A 21,491-nucleotide genomic window follows, 5' to 3' on the forward strand; every position below is an offset into this window, starting at 1 on the left:
GATCTGGAAAATGGGAATCATAATACCTCAACAGGGTTGACGGAGGTCCGTGTGATGAAAGTTATGTGAGCCAGCAAGCGTCACGCGTGGCACGTGCCCACAAGCTTGCTCCCTTCTTCCCCCATAGCCTCTCACGGTCTGTGTGAGCTCCAGGGCATGCACACAGAGCTGCTCAGGCATTGCTGACCTAACCCACGAGATCTTTCATCCTGGGGCTCTGACCTACAGCACAGGGGCTCTAGAAATAGCCTGTGTCACTGAACTCTGAAGTGGCAGTTCCCAGATCCCGAGAAGGAGACCTCTCCAGACCCAGGGCAGCAGGGAGCGACCGAGCACAGCTCATAGAGTGTACTTCCAGCAAGGCTGCGTCTCTGGCCAGGAAGACGAGGTGGATTCTAGTGCAGATGACACTTCCGGTCTGCTTACCTGCAGGAGTTCAAACACAGCGAGGAGGTCCCCTCCGGAGAGGCTCCCACAAAAGATGGGGTGATAGGACAGCCTGGGTGGCTCATAGTCCTGGTCAGCCAGATGTACAACAGGAGCAACCACGGTGGCACCCAAATATTCTGGCTTCCCCTAGGGCAGAGAAGAAAGGAATTTGTCCCTGGTGGTTACCTACCTTGTACTGACCTGCGTCAGTGCACTTTTTAAAGTAATCGTGACAAAACTGTCAGCCTCAGTGTCTTCCTCTTGTTGCTAAACTCCCTCTCTTCTTCTGCCAAGCATCTTTATCCCTGACCAAGGCTAGGGGTGGAGGGGGCGTGCAGAGGAATGCATGTGGGCTCCCAGGGAAAACTTCCAGGCCCAAGGCTCTTAGGGTTTATCTCTCTTCTCAACACACAGAGCTCAATGGAATTAAGTTAAAATAATCATCTAGGGTAGACTTGAAGAGGAAAGGAAGAAAAAAGGTGGCACTAAACATTCCAAAAGCTCTCCGGGGCAGGAGACCATTGTGGTCAGGGAACACAAAAGCCTTGAAGTCCAGGCAAACTGGTGTCCATGCTCCCAGATCTGCTACCTTCTAGCTCTATGGCCTTGGGCCATTGACTCAACTTTTTTGAGCCTCATGTCTTAAAAGGGATTCAAAATAATGCCTGCTACTGGAGCCATGAGGATTGACTTAATGATGTATGTCCTTTGCACAGTGACTGGTATACAGTGAGCGCTCAATACATGGCAATATGATGATGATGGTGATGATGAAGGTCAGTATAGTCAAGTGATAGAGCAGTTCTGCCCCATTTTTCTTGGTAATAAAAACAGCCATTAAAATATTTTTGTGGGGCGCCTGGGTGGCTCAGTGGGTTAAAGCCTCTGCCTTCGGCTCAGGTCATGATCCCAGGGTGCTGGGATCGAGCCCCGCATCGGGCTCTCTGCTCAGCGGGGAGCTTGCTTCCTCCCTTCTCTCTCTCTGCCTGCCTCTCTGCCTACTTTTGATCTGTCAAATAAATAAATAAAAAATCTTAAAAAAATATTTTTGTATGTACATATGCATATGGGCCTCAAGTTTCCTTAAGAACTATGAGAGACCACCTTCTCCTGCCTCTCCCCACCTGCCCCCGGAGCGTGGGGCTGCCTCCCCCCAGGAGCAGCATGGGGCTGGAGTGTGGGGCTGCCTCCCCCTTTATCTCAGGAATGGCAGTATTGCCTGCTTTACTCACTGCTGTGTCCCCCAGCCCAGGACAGGTACTCATTACATTTTATGGAATGAAAGCTGTTGGATTAATGACTTCCAAAGTACAAGGACAGCGCCCGCAGTCAGCGGCTGGCGGGTTTTTGCAGCCGCCGTGCTTCATTGCCTTGGGACTCAGACCAGCACTCGCGATCCTGGCTGTAGACGGAAAATTGGTTGAGGTAGAATGGGGTTTTGTTTCAATGAACGATTATTTGGTGATTTTGTGATTGCTTTAGATGATTAGTTTGACTTTAAAACAAACAAAGCTGCCTGCTGGTATCTGCTGGTGGGGTCAGAACTATCCCTCCCAGGATAGACATGATGCTAGATGTGGTGCAAGTGGTCTGCTCTCTAACTATTTTGTCCATGATCCTAGCCAGGAATAATTAAGTAAAATTGCCCTGGGCACAAAAGAGTACAAACTTAAACCCGAGCTAATTTGCTGAATATAAACTCATTGCTTAGAGAGGCAGCAGGCCCTAACGAGGGTTACAAGCCACTGGATAATGAGAGAAAGTTCTAGACCGGAGCCATATTCTCGCACAGTCAGAGTGTAATCATCTGATTACCACCCCAGGGCTGTGGGCCTGGTCTAGCTGCAGCCCCCAGGGGTAAACAGAACCTTCAGCTGCCTCTACATGTATCTCTCCAGGAAGAAAATACAAAGTTTCCATGTATTCTTTTTCTCTCCTACATTTCCTTTTGGTTTTGACCTGAGAATGTAGGCTTGTTTTCCTGGGAAGGGTCTGGCTTGGGTTGGGGCCCAGGAGGGCAGTCAGTAGAATGGGGATCTGGAGGAAGTCTGAGAACAAAGGGAAACCCATGGAGTACAGCAGGTGGTTTAGGAGTTCGCCAAGATGCTTGATTATTGTTACTGGTTTTCAAATACAAAAATACTTAGAATGGGAATCATGTTGTTAGCAACACAATTTAAAGTTATTTATTTTGTGGCTGTCTCTACAGAAAATCTATATGTACAACTGTAGAACTCATAATTATGTATAATTTATAGCTCTGATTTATAGCTTGAGGAACAGGGTGCAGAGAGAGTGACATGGAAAAGCTGAATGAGTATGTCTAAATGGATATAGCCACACCAGCTACTCCCCCGTGTGCAAGAAAGGAGGGACACAGGAGGCGAGGTTCAAGTTTTGGCTCTGCCTAGAGCTACCTATGACCTTGAACAAGGCATTTGACTTTCCTGGGTCTCTGTTTCCTTCTCCAGGAAACAAGAGGGCATATTCTCCAAGATCCCTGCTCCTCTTCTACAATTCTCCCACCCTAATTTCCTTCTGACCTTGAATCAAGGTCAGAGCTGCCAGCATGCTTGAGGAGGTGAGGAGGATTTAGGAAGGCTTCTTGGAACAACTATTGTGCTTAATATATTTGTGCTTCTGCAACCTCCCACGGGGGGCAGACATCAAAGAAAATAAATAAGGCTTTGCCTTTTATCTTAGACTTATTTAATGTAAAAAAGGAGAAAAAAAGTAAAATCAAAAAGAAGAAGTAATTAAACAAAACAAACAAACAAAAATCCTCCTGTAAGCTTTTGAATGTACGTAGTATGGAACACAGACATCTTGGAGAGGAAAAATTTTGGTTCACATCATAACAGAAACGGGATGGAGATGAATGTGGTGTCGCAGGGCTTGGCCACAAAACCAAGAGAAAACAAGACCCAGCTACAAGGGCTGAATTGGTGGTGATACCCACCCAGTTCCCACCAGGCAAGGGAGGTCAGTAAACATCTCCAGGTTTCAAGAGGCCTGGACTTTTTTTTTTTTTTTTTAAGATTTGATTTATTTATTTGAGAGAGAGAGAATGTGTACAAGTGGAGGGAGCGGTAGAGGGAGAAGCAGACTTCAAACTGAGCAGGGGCCCTGGACATAGGGCTGGATCCCAACACCTTCGGATCATGACCTGAACCAAAGGCAGACGCTCAACCTACACAGCCACCCAGGTCCCTGAGGCCTGGACCCTCTTAGTGAGCATTTTTACTGAGCGGCAATAGGACAGGGCTGGAGGATACGCACAACTGCAGGGGACATCACACCAGTATGCTGTTCCTGAAGCGTGTGTGGACTGAAGTTTTGTGACCGGGATCCTATTCTAATCGCAATCTCTTGACAAGTAGAAGTGAAAAACCCCTTAGTAAAGCAAATGACCACCAATGATTCAAATCGTTTTTTTCCGAGGTCAGAATGGCATCTGGCACCGGTCAGGTCCTGAGCAGTCCCAGGCTGGTTAGACAAAGTACATCAGTGGACTGCGGCCCAGTGGGCACCGTCTGCGACACTCACCACCGCGTCGCTGTCGTAGAGCTCCACCACCACCGAAGGCGGGGACTCCGCCAGTTCTTTCTGGTCTCCGTGCAGCACCATGTTGTTGAAGAGCAGCATCTGGTTCCAGGTGGGCGACAGGGTCTGGGAAATGACCTAGAAGGTGGGGCCAAAAAAGCGCAAAAGATCATTAAATAGGGCTGGAGGCGGGTGGGTGGGGGGTTGCATTCATGCCACAGTTCCTGGTGGAGGGCAAAGAGAAGCTTCTAGTCATCTTCGTTCAGCTTCTTAACATCCAGGCCACAACACAGACCGATGTAATGCCGCTGTATGCTAGACGCGAGGGGATGCAGAATCCTTGTCCCGGAGAGCTTCCAGCTCATGAGTAGAGCCCTTGCAATGATTGACACTTTATTTGTGTCCATAATTTCAACTCAAGCCTCCCAGGAGTGCCATGCTGGTAACTCACGCTACCCTCCATTGAGCATTACCTGCCAGCTGTTGCCCCGGGATGCATCGTCTCATCCAGACTTCACAGCCACTCTGGGAGGTGGACGGTTATCTGCTCACATCTTATAAATCAGGAAACCAGGGCTCACTTTGTTCGGAGCCAGCAAGTGGCAGAACTGGGATTCGACCTGCATCCTCTGGCACCGAAGCCCAGGCTGCTAACCTTATACAACCTCACCACGCAGATGCGAGTACTCTCTCCATTTTATGGAAATGCACATCGGGGATGAGGAAGATCTAATGATTACTCACTTATGAACAAGTAAAATTTTGTCATTAAATACTCAAAAGTGGGGTTTAACTCTACTATTCTTTTCTGGCATTCCACTGTTCTGTACATATTTATTTGACTGTGTTGAACTAACCAGTCTTCAAAATAACCTTCACCATTTTGCATGACATCTTTTTTCTGAGAGAGCAAACTGGCATTGGTAATTGGCTGTGTCCATCCTACAGATGGAGAAACCAAAGAACAGAGGACAACAGTCTGCATTATTGGTTAAGAACCTGGATGGCCAAAATTAACAGGATGGGAAACAAGTGTTGGAAAGGATGTGGAGAAAGGGGAACACTCTTACACTGTTGGTGGGAATGCAAGTTGGTATAGCCACTTTGGAAAACAGTGTGGAGATTCCTTAAGAAATTAAAAATAGAACTTCCCTATGACCCTGCAACAGCACTACTGGGTATTTACCCCGAAGATACAGATTTGGTGAAAAGACAGGCCATATGTACCCCAATGTTCATAGCAGCAATGGCCACAATTGCCAAACTGTGGAAAGAACCAAGATGCCCTTCAACAGATGAATGGATGAAAAAGACATGGTCCATATATACAATGGAATATTATGCCTCTATCAGAAAGGATGAATACCCACTTTTTTTTTAATGATTATTTATTTATTTATTTGACAGACAGAGATCAGAGGCAGGCAGAGAGAGGGGGGGAAGCAGGCTCCCTGCTGAGCAGAGAGCCCGATGTGGGGCTCGATCCCAGGACCCTGGGATCATGACCTGAGCCGAAGGCAGAGGCTTTAACCCACTGAGCCACCCAGGTGCCCCGAATACCCACTTTTGTATCAACATGGACGGGACTGGAAGAGATTATGCTAAGTGAAATAAGTCAAGCAGAGAGAGTCAATTATCCTACGGTTTCACTTACTTGTGGAGCATAAGGAATAGCATGGAGGACATTGGGTGAAGGAGAGGAGAAGTGAGTTGGGGGAAATCGGAGGGAGAGACAAGGCATGAGAAACTGTGGACTCTGAGAAACAAACTGAGGGTTTTGGAGGGGAGGGGGTTGGGGGGATGGGTGAGCTTGGTGGTGGGTATTAAGGAGGGCATGTATTGCATGGAGCACTGGGTGTGGTGCATAAAAAAATGAGTCTTGGAACACTGAAGAAAAAAAAAAAAAGAACCTGAAAGTGGCTCACAGCTCCCCTGCCAAGCCATTCCCCTGCTACCCTCAGAAGGGGGTGTGTCATTGGTCTTTGCCTCCTCTACTCAAGTTAATTGGATGTTTGGACACCTGCTAGTTTCACAGAGCTGAAGACTGGGGTTGTCTGCAGGAAGGGTAGACTCTATGCCTGGGCAGAAACTGGCCTGTTAATGTGTCGGGATAGTCCTGGGATGAGGCCAGAGTCACATTTCCCTCTCTCCCAGGCTGTACAGACAAATGGGTGATGTCACAGGTGAACACAGCACCGAAGCTGCTGGGTCCTGGGGAATTTCCACACTCCCTCTGAACTACACCCTTATCTCTCACTGTGCATGCCAGAGAGGTCCCAGACGGGTCCCAGAGGGATCCAGCCTGGATTAACTTCCCAGCCTCCAAAGAACAAATCAAACTGGCATCTCAGAGTTCTACATCAGGAGGCATCTTTAGTCAAGGCGTTAAACCGTTGGCATTGTGGCCAGGAGAGAATTTTTCATTGTTCTTTATGTGAGTCATAAAAATACTATGCATTCCACCACTTCCTTCCTTTCTCACCTTTTGCTTTTAGAGTATTATACGCTTCAGACACAGTGATGTTTTTGGCATAAATCTCAGAAAGGAGTCCTAACTTTTTGGACAAAGAAAGAATGTCTTCAACCAACCTACAAACAGGAGTTACATAGTTGCAATGAAAAGTGTAGGTATCTGTCATCACAAAGAAACATGGGTTTTACGTTGCTCTTTTAAAAATAGAAATGTGAACTCTTCAGCAGGATGCGTGCAAAAGTGTGATACCAAAGTGATTTATGATCCTCACATCTTTCCTATAGAAATATTTTGATGGTTTTCTTGGCACTATAAATACCACTTGATAAGATTCCAGAGGCCAGTGTTCATTCATTCAACATATATTTCTTAGCACACTCAACAAACAATGTGCCAGGCTCAGTATTAGGCACCAACAGGGCATCCTGTGCATAGCAGGTGCTCAATCGTGATTTGCATGAATAAATGAATGGATAGTGGCCTGTCCTCAGAGTTGTCCCCATAGGGCCATGTCTAAAAGCTCACCCAAGCAAAAACACATTCTCCCACTTCTCTGCCAAGGTTCCCATGACTAGCTTCTCTCCTTCAGGGCTTCCTTAAGGAGTTATGCACTGTGACTGTGCTTGAGGCCATCTGGGAGATTTTGGTAGCACTTAGTTGACACTTTGAAGAAGGAGTGAGCATAGCTTTTAAATCAGATATCCCTGGAATAGAACCCTAGTGCTATCCCCTGCCCCAGCTTGGGTAGGTGATTTAACCCCTGTGAAGCATCCTTCCCCTCATGTAAATGGGGTCGGTGCCAACTTTGTAGAGTTGGAATGACCGTAGTCTGAGATAAAGCATGTTAAGTGCCTGGCACACAGTAGGTGCTCAGTAAATGCTTGTTGCCCACCTGACTCCACCTTGCCACACTGTTTGTGAATTAGTAAGCAGTTACTGAATACCTACCACATGCCAGTCTTGGTGCACTAGGTACTCGTGTCTAACAAGGGACAATCCGAGTTCTCAGGACTCTGATTTCTTGAAATATCAGGTTCCACCTTGCCCTCCTCCATTTTGTCCTCTCCTCCAAAGCTCCTCTCATCATCAGTGACCTCTGGAATAATGGAGTTCCCCTTCTGACATCTTTCCGATCATGCTGTCACTTTAGAGAGGACTGGCTGCAAGACCAGCCCTGCTCAGATTGCTCCCTCTGAATGCCGGGGGGTCAATTCAGGCAGGTGCTACCAGGTGAACGGTGGAAGCTCAGATAGGACTACAGGGGCTCCAGGCTCAGTTTCCCCATCAAGAAGAGTGCAAGAGTGGGACATGTCACACACATGCCCCGAGGCAGCACAACACTGAAGCAGCAGAGGGAAACCAGAACCATTGCTTACCAAAATGGAAACAGAGTGGTTAAGCAAAGTGGGTTTGGAACTGCACCAATATGGGTTTCCATCTTGGCTCTACTACCTTCTACCTATCTGGTCCCTAAGCCTTACCTTCTCATCTGCAGAATGGGGACACTAATAACAGCCATCTTTAGACTGCAGTGAGATGTAGTAAACAATGCATATAAAATGCTTAGCAAGATGCCTGACACATAGGGAGCTTTTAATAACTGGCAGCTATTATTACTAACAAAAATTAGGTACTTGGTTCAAAAGTATGGTGGCAAAGCTCAGGGTTCAACAGGAGCTGTTTGCCCCTTAAAATGATTATTTGATAAATACCATTTGTTCCTTTGAGATATGAGTCCAGGTCAAATGAAGGTACCGGATAGAGATGCAAAATAGGAAGATAATCCCAGCCCAGTGAGATCACTCAAACCCCCTCCCCATTCAGGGCCCTGAGATCACCAGGGCCTGGAACCCCACAGTTTTGCAGCTGGTGGAGGAAGGATCCAGGGGTCCACCTCTTGAGAATCCTCCTTGCATCTGCTGGGATGCCTCAATGACAAGAATAACAAGGAGTCCCATAGAAGCTGTTACAAGCAAGGCACTGTCCTGGGTGGTTTACCTTCTTACCTTTACCTTCTAGAAAGTGTACACAAAGTCATCATCATGAGGGCTTTGCTTCAAGAGCTTGGATCTGAATGTGGTTCCAGAGTCCATGCTCTTAATCACTGAGCTATCACCACCTCTCAAAACACAGAGAAGAGAAACTAGTCGCCAGTCTTCAAGCTTCATGGGTTTTCACGCTCCTTCACTAAACGAGGATGCAGTCAGCTTCCTTCCGAGATCTCTCTCACCTCCCTGCCTCAGACCAAACTAACCTCTCTCCACACGGCTCTTGGAAAACTTTGTCTAGCTCCACACTATGGGGTTTCCCATGGTGCAGCCGCCGAGCCCAGCATGGAGCTGTCACAGAGCAAGTATTCTGCAGGGGGCTGGCTGGAGAAATGGATGAGATGATGATTCACTATGAGTTAGGTCTATATGTCACAAATCACTCGAACTCCCAGGTCACGGGTCTCACTTTGGAGAGACATGTCCGCCCGTGTACCATCAGCCAATGTAATGGCCACCATTTATCCATCACTTTATACACTTAACTTTGTGCTTCTTCACACACCTGTTTTTAGATGACAGATGGGGGGCTGGTGAGTAAATGCGGTCAGAGAGTAGATGAACTACTCAGGTCTCTTTGGGTCCTTGGTGTTTGTCTTAACACTTGGAGATGGGCGAATCCCTTGTGACCTCTCCTCAAAGCACTGAAGCCTCAGAGAACAGAGTCCTTGGATCTTATGATCTAATGGGAAAAGTGTCCTACTGGATGCCCGCAGATTAGAGACCCCTCCACTTTCCAGCACTCAGTGTACAGGAAAGCAGGAGAGCCCAGAGGAAACCTATATAGACCCACCTGCTTTAATCCTCACAACACCCATTAGGAATTAGTGTTTTCCAGAGAGAGACACTGCATTGCACAGTTGAAAGCATGCAGACTCTCCCAGCTGGTAAGTAGAAAGCAATGGTGCAAATTCGAGGACTTCCTGACCACAAAGCTGGAAAACGTTCCTCCACACTGAGACCCTCACAAAGGTTGGATCATAAGCCTCCCACGGCCATGTCTGCGTGCAGTTTTCTCATGTGTTTGTTTCCCTCTGAACCTGGCCTTGTGCCCAGCACTTCAGCAGGCACTTACATATGCCAGGTTTCACTTCTCCTCTTCATCCTTCTTTCCTCACACCCTTCCTTCACCCTGGGGACTTCCTTTCTTGGCTACAGGACCTTGGGTCCCATTGGAACAAGTGACCTGCCCCGTGTCAGTCCTTCCGTGCACATGCGCTTTGGAGTCTGAAAACCTGCATCCCCAGAGACAACATGCCCCTGCTTTTCCCTTTGCCGGGCTCTGCTGCACGTCAGCTGCGGGCTGTGGGAAGAAGGTAGGCAGGCTTCCCTGGTTACCTTTGTGGTCTGGCAGTGGGAAAGGAACGTGACCTTGGCAAAGGGGTCTGAGAGTCCATTGCTGTCGGCTGCGATGAGGCCCCGGGCTTGGTACATGTGAGCTCTCAGCTGAAAGACATGCCGGGCTGTGGACAAATAGTGGAAAAGGACAGGCATCAGTGGGCTTTTCCAAGCAGTGAGTGGGAACAGGTGTCTGTGTGCCTTGTGCACCTGTGGGTGTATCTGGAGACCAGACTAGGAGCATCACTGGCCTCTGAGACTGAAGTGGAAGCAGTTAGGAAAGGTGGATGTCTATTTATGGGGTACTTCGGGGCCATGCATTGTCCTTGGCACCTTTACCACATCGTGGGTTTTAATCTTCATAACAACCCTGTGATTATATGTATAATTATCCCCATATATGTATGAGGCAAATGGCTACAGAAGTCTTCCAAATTTGCAGAGTTATCAAGTGCCAGGGCCTGGATTTCACTTCTGTCAGATTCCAGAATCACCTTCTCTTTCCAAAACACCACATTTTATGTTTTCATAATTTTCCTGGTTCCCACTGGCACATGCACTCATGCGTGTGTGTGTGTGTGTGTGTGTGTGTGTGTGTGTGTAAGAAAGGGGACTGAGCCACTAATACTCTTGCTTCGCAAGCTCTTAATAAGCAACTCAGCCATTCTTCCACTCAGCCAGCCGATGTCATCTTGAGTGCCTACTGTGTACCAGGTGCAGTCTGGTCTACTGATTCTGAAGTGGTGAGACAGCCCCTGCCCTTGGGGAGCTCCAGAGAGGGGGCAGCAGATAAGACAAGCACCTATACCCCAGGGACAGGAGGCCAAGGGCTAGCGTCCTGTGAGAAATACCAGCAGGGTACATGGACGTGAAAGGCGGGAGTTAGCACATCTGTTGACAGGACAGGAGCAGAGTAAGTGCAGGTAAGTGCAGACCAGGGCTCAGTGGGGGAAGGAGCATCCCAAGTGAGAGCATATTCTTACATATTCCTGGGTTTCTGTGTATTTGTAAGGCCCTTCTTATTTTTTATGTCCCCTTACTCCTTTTTATCCCCTTCCCCACTCCTATTCCTTAACTCCCCCAAAGCCTACATTTTACTGCATTCAGGGTATCAGTGTTTTGCACTGATGTGGGGACTGGGATACAGGAACTCTCACATACCAATTTGACTAGGTCTACTTAGTTAAATTAAGGGGGCAAATACTGCCCCCCCACCCCTGCCGTGCCTCCCCTAGGCTTAGGTCACACAGATCTATGCACGGACTCATACTAAGTCACTACCCTTCTCTGTGCCTTGTTTCCTTGCCTCTAAAATGCAGGTAATGATAATTCTTCATAGGGTTGACATAGGAGATCTAAGGACTAAAAATGGTGCCTGACCCATGGGAAGAAGTGGTGTGAAGATGCTGCAGAGGCTGTTACTACTGCTTATTGTCATGTGACCCGTGATGCTGGCAGCTGGGGGCCACCTGGACATCCCTCAGAGCCCTCAGCTACAGCCTCGCAGGCAGCACACCACACAACTCTAGGGAGCGCCATTTATTTAGTTGAGGTTTTTGTTTTTCTGAAGCCTCTTACCAGCTCCGTACCTTAGACTATCTTAATAAAGTCAGCTTCCTCTTCGCTCTCACAGTTTGCTGGCCCACTTCTTGCATTATAGCTCACTTTCCACTTGTGGTTAGTAGAGACAAGTCTGATTGCCCCCACTGGAGGGCCAGATGACCCCTCTCTCATCTCTGCATCCCCCACTAGTTTTCCCACCATGCCTGCCATATGCAGGTGCAAATTAATTATTGGTTGATGGCTATTTTCTGAAGCACAAAATGGGTGAAGAAACAAAATTCTCCAGCGGGTGTGGAAGGCAGCCAAAGCCATCAAAGCCAGTGCAGGGCAGAGAAAGTTTATTAGGTCACTCCATGAAAATAACACACCGCAGAGGATCAGAAAGCTTTGGAAAAAAAATCTTTCCTCTCCTTTGAATTGTTAGTAGCTGGGACAGGAAATAGGTCCAGGTATCTTAGATCTCTAGAGATAGTATCTACAGAAATAACAAGCTAACTTGGCGTGGGTGTCTTTCACTCAAAGACGAACTCTTTAAAGGCAGGATGGAAAGGAGGGACAATAAAGCAGGGCTTGGAGAAGCTGACTTCATCATTCACTAGTCAAGCGATCTTGGGCAATTGCTAAGCATTTCTGATACCTCCCTTCTCCCTCTGTAAAATGAAGAAACTACCCAGGGCTGACTTGACAAATAAATTCAATGTAATGTATAAAGCAGAGGGCCCGATGCTTGGCACCTGGTAGGGGCTACGCATTTTCCAAAAAGATGGGACTGAACTTTCCTTGCTCTTATGCACTGCCACTGGGCACAGCAACCATGAGCTGAACCACTGGATAAATATCCCCAGAACCATGTCTTCTCTAACTATTGAGCCACTTAGAGTCCACTGGCAGTCAAGGTCAACCAACATCAGAGGAGTCTTGTGTAACACAGCACTTGTGGATAGTTCTGTGCTTCCAGCACTGGCTCAATGCAAAACTTAACTTCAGCCAAAGTGAAGGCGTACCTGCAGTCTACTCTGAATTCAGCAGTGAAAATCCTGCAAATTGAAGCCATTTGGAAACAGAACACAAATTGAAACTGTAAAGCATTAATATTTATAATAAAATCCTAAATTATATGAAAATGTAAATAATGGCACTCATAGAAAATATCTCTATAGAAGAAAGGATTATATAAATCATGCTGAATTTCTAAAAGTGACCATGTCAAGATCCAAGCTGAAGAAACACAGGTGACCCCAGTGATACCCAGTTCCCACTGGGTTGTTACTGGTAAATGTAAATGCCTGTCATTTATAGGTCAAAACCCTAGCACCACACATCGTATCAGAGCAACAACTTACTGATGTTTTTAAAAGACATCTTCTGCTTCCAATGTAAATTCAGTCTATATAATCTGTCTACAAAGAAACTCAAATTGCATGCATTCTCTACATTAGCAGAAAAATATAAACTTTTACTCCAGATGTATTTAATGACTTCACATTGCTCTTTTGAGATGGGACATTGGAAGGTGAGGAAGAAAATTCAGAAACTGTATTTTTAAAAGACTAATAAGTTGATCCTAAAATAATGTGCTAACATCTCACACATGCCACCCTCCTCACTGTTGTCTCAGAAGTCCACAGGAGACAAGTAATGACCTCTTTGCCCAGTGGGGCATCATACCTTGGTAGAGCAGGTTGGCTGGGGGTTGATCAGTGCCGGCCACTTTAGAGGACATTTCTGCTTCATAGCCCTCTGGCAAGTTGTCCAACATGGCACTGGAGTGCCGGGTGGAGCCGAGCCACAGGTACACGTCGACCTTCGCTTGCACCGTCCAACCAGCCGGCCGTTTTCCAGGAAGCTGGGAAAAGGTTACAAGGAAGACCACTTCATTAGTAGGAGCCTCACTCTTTGAGAAAAGAGGTCCAGTGGATCTGGTGTTCAGAGAGCAGGTCTCAGTACCTAATCTTATAACAAAATAACACCAATGATCCCAGTTGCCAACATGCACTATTCTAGAGGTGGATCCAGGTTTAATGGGGCCTGAAGCTTAAACAGGCACTTCCAAGCCCTGGATCATTTGAATCTACCAGGAAGCTATGATTATTGCCCCTCTTTTATGCAGAGGAAACTCAGGTTCAGAGAGGTTAAAGAAGTTCCCTAAGATCACTCAGCTATCAAGTGACAGAGCCAGCACCAAAACCCAGGGAGATATTTCCAGAGCTAGACGCCAGTCTCTGCACCTCCAGAGCTTGCCTCGTCCCGCACTGAGTTGAAACCTCCCTTCCCAGAACTCTCAGACACCTGGAATTCCAACCACAGCTTCTACCTCTTTGCTTCATCCAGAAGGATTCAAGTGCTTCTTCCATAGGTTGGGTCTCTGTGTGCTTGAAGGGACGCACCTGCTCTACTGTGTCCTTCCTTCCTGGCTAACCATCTCTAGTCCCTTCATCCCTTCTTCATGCAGCGTGGTTTCAAATTCCCTTTCTACCCTGCATTCTCTTCTTTGATTTTTTTGTTTTGTTTTGTTTACAGATTTTATTTATTTATTTGAGACAGAGAGAGTGTGTATGTGTGTGTACAAGCAGGGGGAGCTTCAAGGCAGAGGGAGCAGCAGGCTCCCTGCTGAGCAGGGACAACCCCCCCATGCGGGCAGGGATCTCCATCCCAGGACCCCAGGATCATGACCCAAGCCAAATGGAGATGCTTAACTGACTGAGCCACCCAGGCCTCCCCCATTCTCTCCCTTGAATGTACTCAGATTTGGATTTCTATTCACATTTGTTTGAATCTGTGTATTTATGTGTGTCTTCGTGTAAGTGGTATGAGTGTGTGCATATACAGATGCCTGTGTTTTCAAGATGTGCAGGATATAGCTCAAGGCAGTGTGACTTCTTTATTTCTCAGTCACCAGGACTAGGGGACTCCTTCCCCCAACTAAGGAGTCCCAAACCCCAGACTTGGCTGTGTTCAGGATTGCTGGCAAGACTTTCATTCTGAGAGTAGCTACCTCTCCAGAATTTGTTGACTCGGCTAAGTGTCTCTTAGTGTTTCTACGGATTTCCTATCAATATTTCCCCCTTCCTTCCACACCACTTCTTTTCCAGAGAGAATCACAAAATCCTACATGAGAGGCTACAGCTTGCTCTGACAGTTTCCAAGGCACCTGTGGAGAGCACCTGAGTCCAAAATTGAGCACGGTTGTTTGCCTTTCTATCTTGCACTGTGGGTCCCCTAAATGGATTTTCAGCAACTCAATTCAGCAACTGCCTGAAGTGCCATTAGGCCTTACTGAGACGGTGGGGTCAGGAGGGCATCGCAATGACCGAGACACACTTCTGGGCCCTCCTTCATAGCTCACATCTTGACAAGGAGGTTGCCTTTTATTCATTTATTCAAGGATAAGATCAAGGGTAAGAGAAAAGGCTAACGGAGCAGAGAAGTAGGAGCAGGTGTTTTCATCTTTTCTTTGTGAGCCAACTATTTGGCTGGGCTTTAATGGGTACTTCCAGAGTTGGACCAGTGGAGAAGGCATCCCAGGAAGAGGGAAGAAGGCTTGAACAGAGACACAGGGGAGGGAACTAACAGTGGAGCGGAGGCTCAGTGCTGACTCTGCGCCAGGAGGGGATTTGCTAAAAGCTTTCAGAGAAGAAAGAGAATGACACAGACAAGGATGAGGAACCCTGCTCATTGTGTGGACAAGAGACAGTAATTCATACAAACTGAAGTTGGTCAGCAGGTACTAGAAAGAGCGGGTGTGCTCGCCTTGTAGAGGTTTCAGTCTGTGGCAAGACCCAGTCACCACTTTGTGCTGATCCTAGGGAAGCTGGATTCAAAGTTGGGGTCCTGAGAAGTGATGGGACTCAGGAGATGGGATACAGATGGAGGCGAGTTGGAGGAGGGGCTCCCTGGAGTCCTGCTGGGGTGGACTCACAGGGAGCGGAGCAGGAGGACTTCACACAGGCAGAGAGGAAAGGAAGGTGGAGAGCCACCCTCCCACCGGGCTCTGAGTACGTCCAGTTCCTTGCACACATAGTTTCCTTTTGGTCATGAATGTCCCTTCCAACCCTATGGCCACTGGGGATACAGCGGGGATGAGACTGAAGAGGGATGGCTCTCTTCTTTCGGTGGGTGGATCGGGCTGAGCTCAGCAAATTTTGTTCCAAAGAGTCCATCCTGTTCACTAAAACATTATAGTATATTTAAATTAGAAAACAAGAAAGATCATGGAACAAGAGACCATGATTTACTATTATAATTTACTATTTATTTGGCCATGTGACTTCAGATGAGGCAATTTGATTTCCTCTAGATTAATATTCCCCAAACTGGGCCCCTCGTGAAAGGAGTTTCCTAACATCTGTAAATAGCTATTTTAGATGAATAACATTGGCTAGCATGGGTTGTAAAGGTTAGAGATGTTTCCTGACTGCAGAACTTCTGGGAACCCTTCACTGGCTAAGGGGCACTGTGAGACCCTGGGGAGGGGGGCACCTGCAACCTTTCAGGTGGGTTTGAACATGAAAGCTCATGGGGCCACTCAAAGGCCAGCTGTCCCACAGCATAAACTTTGAGGAATCTCCAGCCTGGAGATTTTGGAGGTTTGCACTCTCTGCTCTGTCTTGCTGCATTTTTAATTCTCAGCTAAGAAACCAGAGTGAGTGGTAGATGGGTGCACATTTTGCCTCCCTGGGATGGCTCCTGCTTTTTTCCAGACTCACCATTTTGGTGAAGAGAAAGGGACATAAAGAGAGGTGGAGAGAGGGAAGGAAAAGCAAGGGTGATGATCAAAACTGGACTGAAAATAGTTTTGCTGAATCATCTTACCAAGATGTTTCATCAAGTCAGAGCAATTGAATTCAACAAAATTTAAAAAGCCATCACCCAAAGTAATCCTGGTGGCAAAAGGAAAATACAGACAGACGTAAGCCGAGGCTAGGGATGGAGGGCCTCAATTCCCAGTTGTCTGTCCTCGGGCTTCCTGTGACCGCTGTTCTTTGTTCTAATTTTAAATAAAGTCAGCATACTTCCAAATATTTAGGAAGGAGGAACTTTACACTGATTTTCTAGTATTTTTAGCATGGAGCCTTCTCAAACAATTTGCTATTTTTAAGACAAATGTTTCTTGTGACCCCAGAATTCCTTGGATGGAGAAAGTTGAAGAGAAACCTTAACATTTGTGGTAAATAGCTACAGGGAACTTTTTTTTTCTTTTTTCAGTTACAGCTTCACAGGGATCAGTTTAAGATTCACATTACACACTTGATAGAAAACAACACACAGAGCCGCAAATACCTCACTGGATACGAAGGGGCACACGATTCCAGAAACGGACTCTAGATATTGGATGGCCATTTGTTTGAATGCCAACATTTATTGAGTGGTTAATCTGGGTGATGTCCACTCTGCCTGCTTTATGGGCAGTTACACACTTAACCCTCAGCACCGTCTCCATTTGCTGGAGGAAGAATAGGAAACACAGAGATGTTAAGTAACTTGCCCAAGGTCACACAGCTTGTAAATATTAAACCCAGAATTTTGGAATAGGTTAAACTGTGCTCCCCTTAAATTCATACATGGAAGTCCTAACCCCCAGTACCTTAGAATATGACCTTGTTTGGAAATAGGGTCATGGCAGATACAGTTGACATGAAGTCAAACTGGAGCATGGTTCTTTTTTTTTTTCCTAAGATTTCATTTTTTTTTAATTTAATTTCTTTTCAGTGTAACAGAATTCATTGTTTATGCACCACACCCAGTGCTCCATGCAATACGTGCCCTCCATAATACCCACCACCAGGCTCCCCCAACCTCCCACCCCTGCCCCTTCAAAACCCTCAGATTGTTTTTCAGAGTCCATAGTCTCTCATGGTTCACCTCCCCCTCCAATTTCCCTCAACTCCCTTCTCACTTATTTGTGGAGCATAATAAATAACATGGAGGACATGGGGAGATCGAGAGGAGAATGGAGTATGGTTCTTACAAAAAGGACTTCATGTGAAGAGACATACCCTAGGGAGATTTGGAGTTTGGAGTTTGGAGTTATGATCCCATAAGCCAAGGAACTACCAGAAGCTAGAACAGGTGCTTCCCTACACTTCCAGAGGGAGAATGGCTCTGCCCATACCTCAATGTCAGAATTGTAAGATAATACATTTCTGTTGTTTAAGCCACTTGCTGGTCCTTTGTTACAGCAGCCCTAATAAGCCAATACAAATTTCCACCTGGATTCACTTCATTTCAAAGCCCAAGCATTAAATCATTATCTCCTAATGCCTCTTCTGTCTGCAACATTTAGCAATCACATCTAAGGTAGACTTTAATATTTGGATGGCACTTAGAGACTATCTAAGCTAGCTGCCCACTGCCATATTTATATCAAGGGGACAGAGAACAAATATGGATCTCTATATAAGGCACATTTCCCTGTCACAGCTATCACCAGGCTTGGTTCTGTCCTCTGGAAACACACACACATACTCAATTATCATCCAGGTGCTTGCCCTACAGACACTTAAAATCTCTATCGTGTTGTCAAGTCTTATCAGTTAAGCATTGTTATCTCTTCACCCATTCTTCATATGGCATGGTTAGTGAGCCTTCTCACCCTCTCTCTGAGGCAGTAGAACATAATTATGTTATGGCAAGAAATCAGAACTACAATTGCCAGGAAAGTTGACGAGTTGGGAAGAGTTAATCAGTCAAATTACACATTCTTGTCAGTCAATGGTGAGTGGTGAGCCTCCTCTGGACCATTCCTCCTCCAGATTTGCCTGAGTCTACTTCTGAGATATAAATTTGTAGTAGAAGTAAAATACCCAGGGTCTCTAAGAAAGGCTCAAATTTTGATTTAGAGTCAGCAGCAGCAACCACCCAGAGATTGTTTCTATGATTGTCCATTCATGAGGCATCAAGGGAGGCATCTGGTGATCTGTCTTCATGAAGGGTGCATGGACCCAAGATGAAATTTCACAGTTGAAGCCCCACCAGAAATTCCAAGCTACCAGTTCCACGAAATACAAACCTTTTCTCCTCTAATTTATTTTTAAAATATAGATGAATTCATATGAAAATATGCCTTGGACAAGTTACACAAGAGAAAAGGTAGAGAGAAAACAAATAGAAAAATGTTCATTTCTCCTAGTAATCAAAGAAATAAAAATTAAAGCAATCTTGAGGTACACCCTTTAGGTTAAAAAATAAATAAATAAAACCTTTATATGAGTTTGTTGACATATTAATTGGAAAACTGAAAAATATTCAGTCTTAGGATGGTCTACCAAATCAGAGTTAGAATCAAGAGGGGGCTAGGTGTTTCAGTGGTCTGTCCTCAGATCTTTGAAAGCTTTGGGGAAGAGTCGGAGATATGGACACATGCTAGGAAAGCTGAGAGATTCAGGAAAAACAGAGATTTCTTGTGTTTGAGTCAAAAATAGTGCAGACTTACTTTGAGGAAATGAGTTTTGATCTTCCCACAGTGTTTGCCTATCTGCTCCCTGTTGGGGGAATAGAGCAGGTCTTTGGAGGCGATGCGGGCATATGCCACTTTCTTGTTGTTGCTAAGCATCCAGATGAAGACATCGGGGATGGTGTGCTGTGGCTGTGGGAACAGAGGAGAATGGGTTTGATAGGTTGGTGCTTAACAGGTACCCTTCCAGTGTTCTCCTATCCTGAAAAAGTCCCCCTCTGTAAAACAAATTCTGTGACTTAAACCATTTAGTCACTTAAACATCTACGCAAGTAAGCAAGTATAGCTTCTTTGAGAAAACCTATGTCATGACACAAGTACATGTCAACCCCATATCCCCAACTGTGCTATTGTCCTTTAAGTATATGCAAGTTGGACCCATGTTGTGGCATCTCTAGTGGCCTACTTAGCTCCTATCTATGGAACAAAATATCTTCCCCTTTAGTTTTGCTTTTTTGTAATCACGTAATGATTCATCCTCAATCACTGGTCCTCTTAAAAGTCAGGTAACATTCCAGAATATTCAAATGAAAAAGCAAAAAAAAAAAAAAAATCCATGCATGTCTTTGAATGCCTTTCTATTTGCTTTTCAGGAAGGAAAAACAATTCTACAAGGGACTTTTGACCTAAAATATGGTTGCTAAGTATCTTACCTCCATTTTAGGTGGTTATTCAGGAGAAACTTGACTAAATTGCATGTAAAATTCTACTTTAAAATTGAGCTAATCAAGATAGGAATTGCAGAATTCCCTGCCAAGAAGCCCATTATGTCGTGAGTGTTTGAAATGTACATTTCTGAGCCAGCATAGTTACCAAATCAAAAGGGAGGTACATTGTCATAAACTATGCTTTGGCTTTCTTGGGCTCAAAGCAGGTGCTCTGTCTTTCTAACCCTATAATCCTCTGGTGTCATTTGTTCCCAAAGAGGGCAACCCTTCTCTCCTGGTATGGAAATAGAAACATCAGTAAGGAGGTTTTCCTAGCCAGAGGGTCGGTAAGTCACAGACCTAAAGTCCTGATGCTTGGTTTGAAACTTCTGGGTGCTTAGTAAAGTTCCTGTATTTACTAACATAACTTCCTCTCTCACTGCTTATTTTGTCCTCAGGGAATGATAGCTTTGCAACAAGAAATACAACTTTTGAGACTGATAGAAGAAGAAGATCTGTACTTCTCCTTGAAATCTTCCCACACAAAATCTGGTATCTGACCAAAGCAAATATGAGGACCTTTTTAGATCATTCTAGAAGTCACAAAAGATACTAACTACAACTAACTTTAAAATGAGATGCTGTTTTGACTTTTGCTGGAGATGAGTTTAAATCCTCTTAGAGTTGAAATCTTATCAAATTTCCCATACTTATTTTGAATTTTCTTGATTCCATTAAGGAACATGCTTTTTATTTCTGCTGAATACTCAGGCTTCATTTAAAAATCAATGAAGCTGTACATTTTTGGCTTAATTTAAGAATCTCCATTCTCACCCCTAAACTAATCATGCCTGCTCAGCTCAGTAGTGCTTGGGAGAAAGTACTGGTCTCCCTCTTCACCCTCATCAAATATTCAAACCTCACTAGGAATACAATTGGTCTAATCTCCCAAGGGAAGTTTGCCTTTAGAGTTGATTACCTCATCGACAAGGAAGCGGATTTTTTCCACCAAGTTTTCTGCCTCATGGATCATTTCATCAAGAGATAACTTTTTCTTCTGTTGCTGAATGATCCCCTTGGCCTCCTTGGCCATTGTTTCCTGAAACAGGACAAGAGTCAATGTAGATCTTTCTAGAAATTGGGACAAGTACTATCGGTTGCTGGAGGATCCTGAAGGTGCTTGTAAGTTCCACACTGAGCCACTCACGAGGCTGGTTCAGGGACTGCCTGTGTGCATGCTGCCCATCTAATAAAAATTTCATAGACATATGGAGGTGGTGAGTGTCATCTCACCTTTGACAGATGAAAAGCCAAGGCCCAGAAAAGTCAGAGGTCTGTCAGGGTCCCAAAGCTCTATTAGCTGGGACCCAAATCCAGGCTCTCTCATACAAAAGTAACTAAAATACATTGAGTTCTTAGTCTGTGCCACGCAAAGTTCTAGCTGTGGAATCAATCCCTGTTGCTCCTCACCGCAGCCTTACCAGGTGGGCACCATAGCCGAGGAGGGAGAAGAATGCAGTATAGAGAGGCCAAGCCCAAGCAGAGCCCCAGCGGAGTCCAGAACCCACATCCTTCATCGCTGCTCTTACTACCTTCTTCTAGAGGTTTGGAGGAATGTTTCCAGACCAAACCGGCATTATTTGAGAAATGCTGACAGGGAGCTCAAAGTGAACATTGGTCATCCAAAAATGTTTATTTGAATTCATTCATTCAGCCACATTTTTATGCTCAGGAAACCCCCAAACTCTTCCCAGTGATTTCCAAGACACTGCATGAATGGGCCTGGTCTACTCTCTGCTTCGTCTCATTGTATTGCTTCATACACTGGCCCCGAGCACACATGTCCTCAAGAGGACCCAAAATACGCCACGCCTAGTCCATCCTCAAGACCAGTGTGTGGGGGCTTTCCTCCTGCTCAAATGTCCTTCTTGGACTCTGCATGGCTCATTCCTTCTCAGGTCTCAGCTTAAATGTCACCACTGCCTCACGTACCCCAT

The 21,491-nt window shown here is 45.7% G+C and overlaps 1 protein-coding gene across 1 annotated transcript in view; it reads right to left on the bottom strand.

Annotated features, from left to right (window-relative positions):
* FER1L6 (fer-1 like family member 6) overlaps positions 1 to 21,491 on the bottom strand; it is a gene marked incomplete at its 3' end in the record, with an annotated part of 115,285 nt that overhangs the window by 51,369 nt on the left and 42,425 nt on the right. The window contains exons 17-22 of the mRNA XM_080800745.1: positions 20,474 to 20,593; positions 18,827 to 18,979; positions 13,063 to 13,240; positions 9,832 to 9,956; positions 3,976 to 4,110; positions 427 to 576 (exon numbers count right to left, since the gene is read on the bottom strand). Of these exons, the coding sequence (XP_080656871.1) occupies positions 427 to 576; positions 3,976 to 4,110; positions 9,832 to 9,956; positions 13,063 to 13,240; positions 18,827 to 18,979; positions 20,474 to 20,593 (861 nt within the window). The remainder of the gene's footprint in view (positions 1 to 426; positions 577 to 3,975; positions 4,111 to 9,831; positions 9,957 to 13,062; positions 13,241 to 18,826; positions 18,980 to 20,473; positions 20,594 to 21,491) is intronic.

This window comes from Martes martes (assembly GCF_963455335.1).
Source record: "Martes martes genome assembly, chromosome: 4".
Taxonomy (NCBI): domain Eukaryota; kingdom Metazoa; phylum Chordata; class Mammalia; order Carnivora; family Mustelidae; genus Martes; species Martes martes.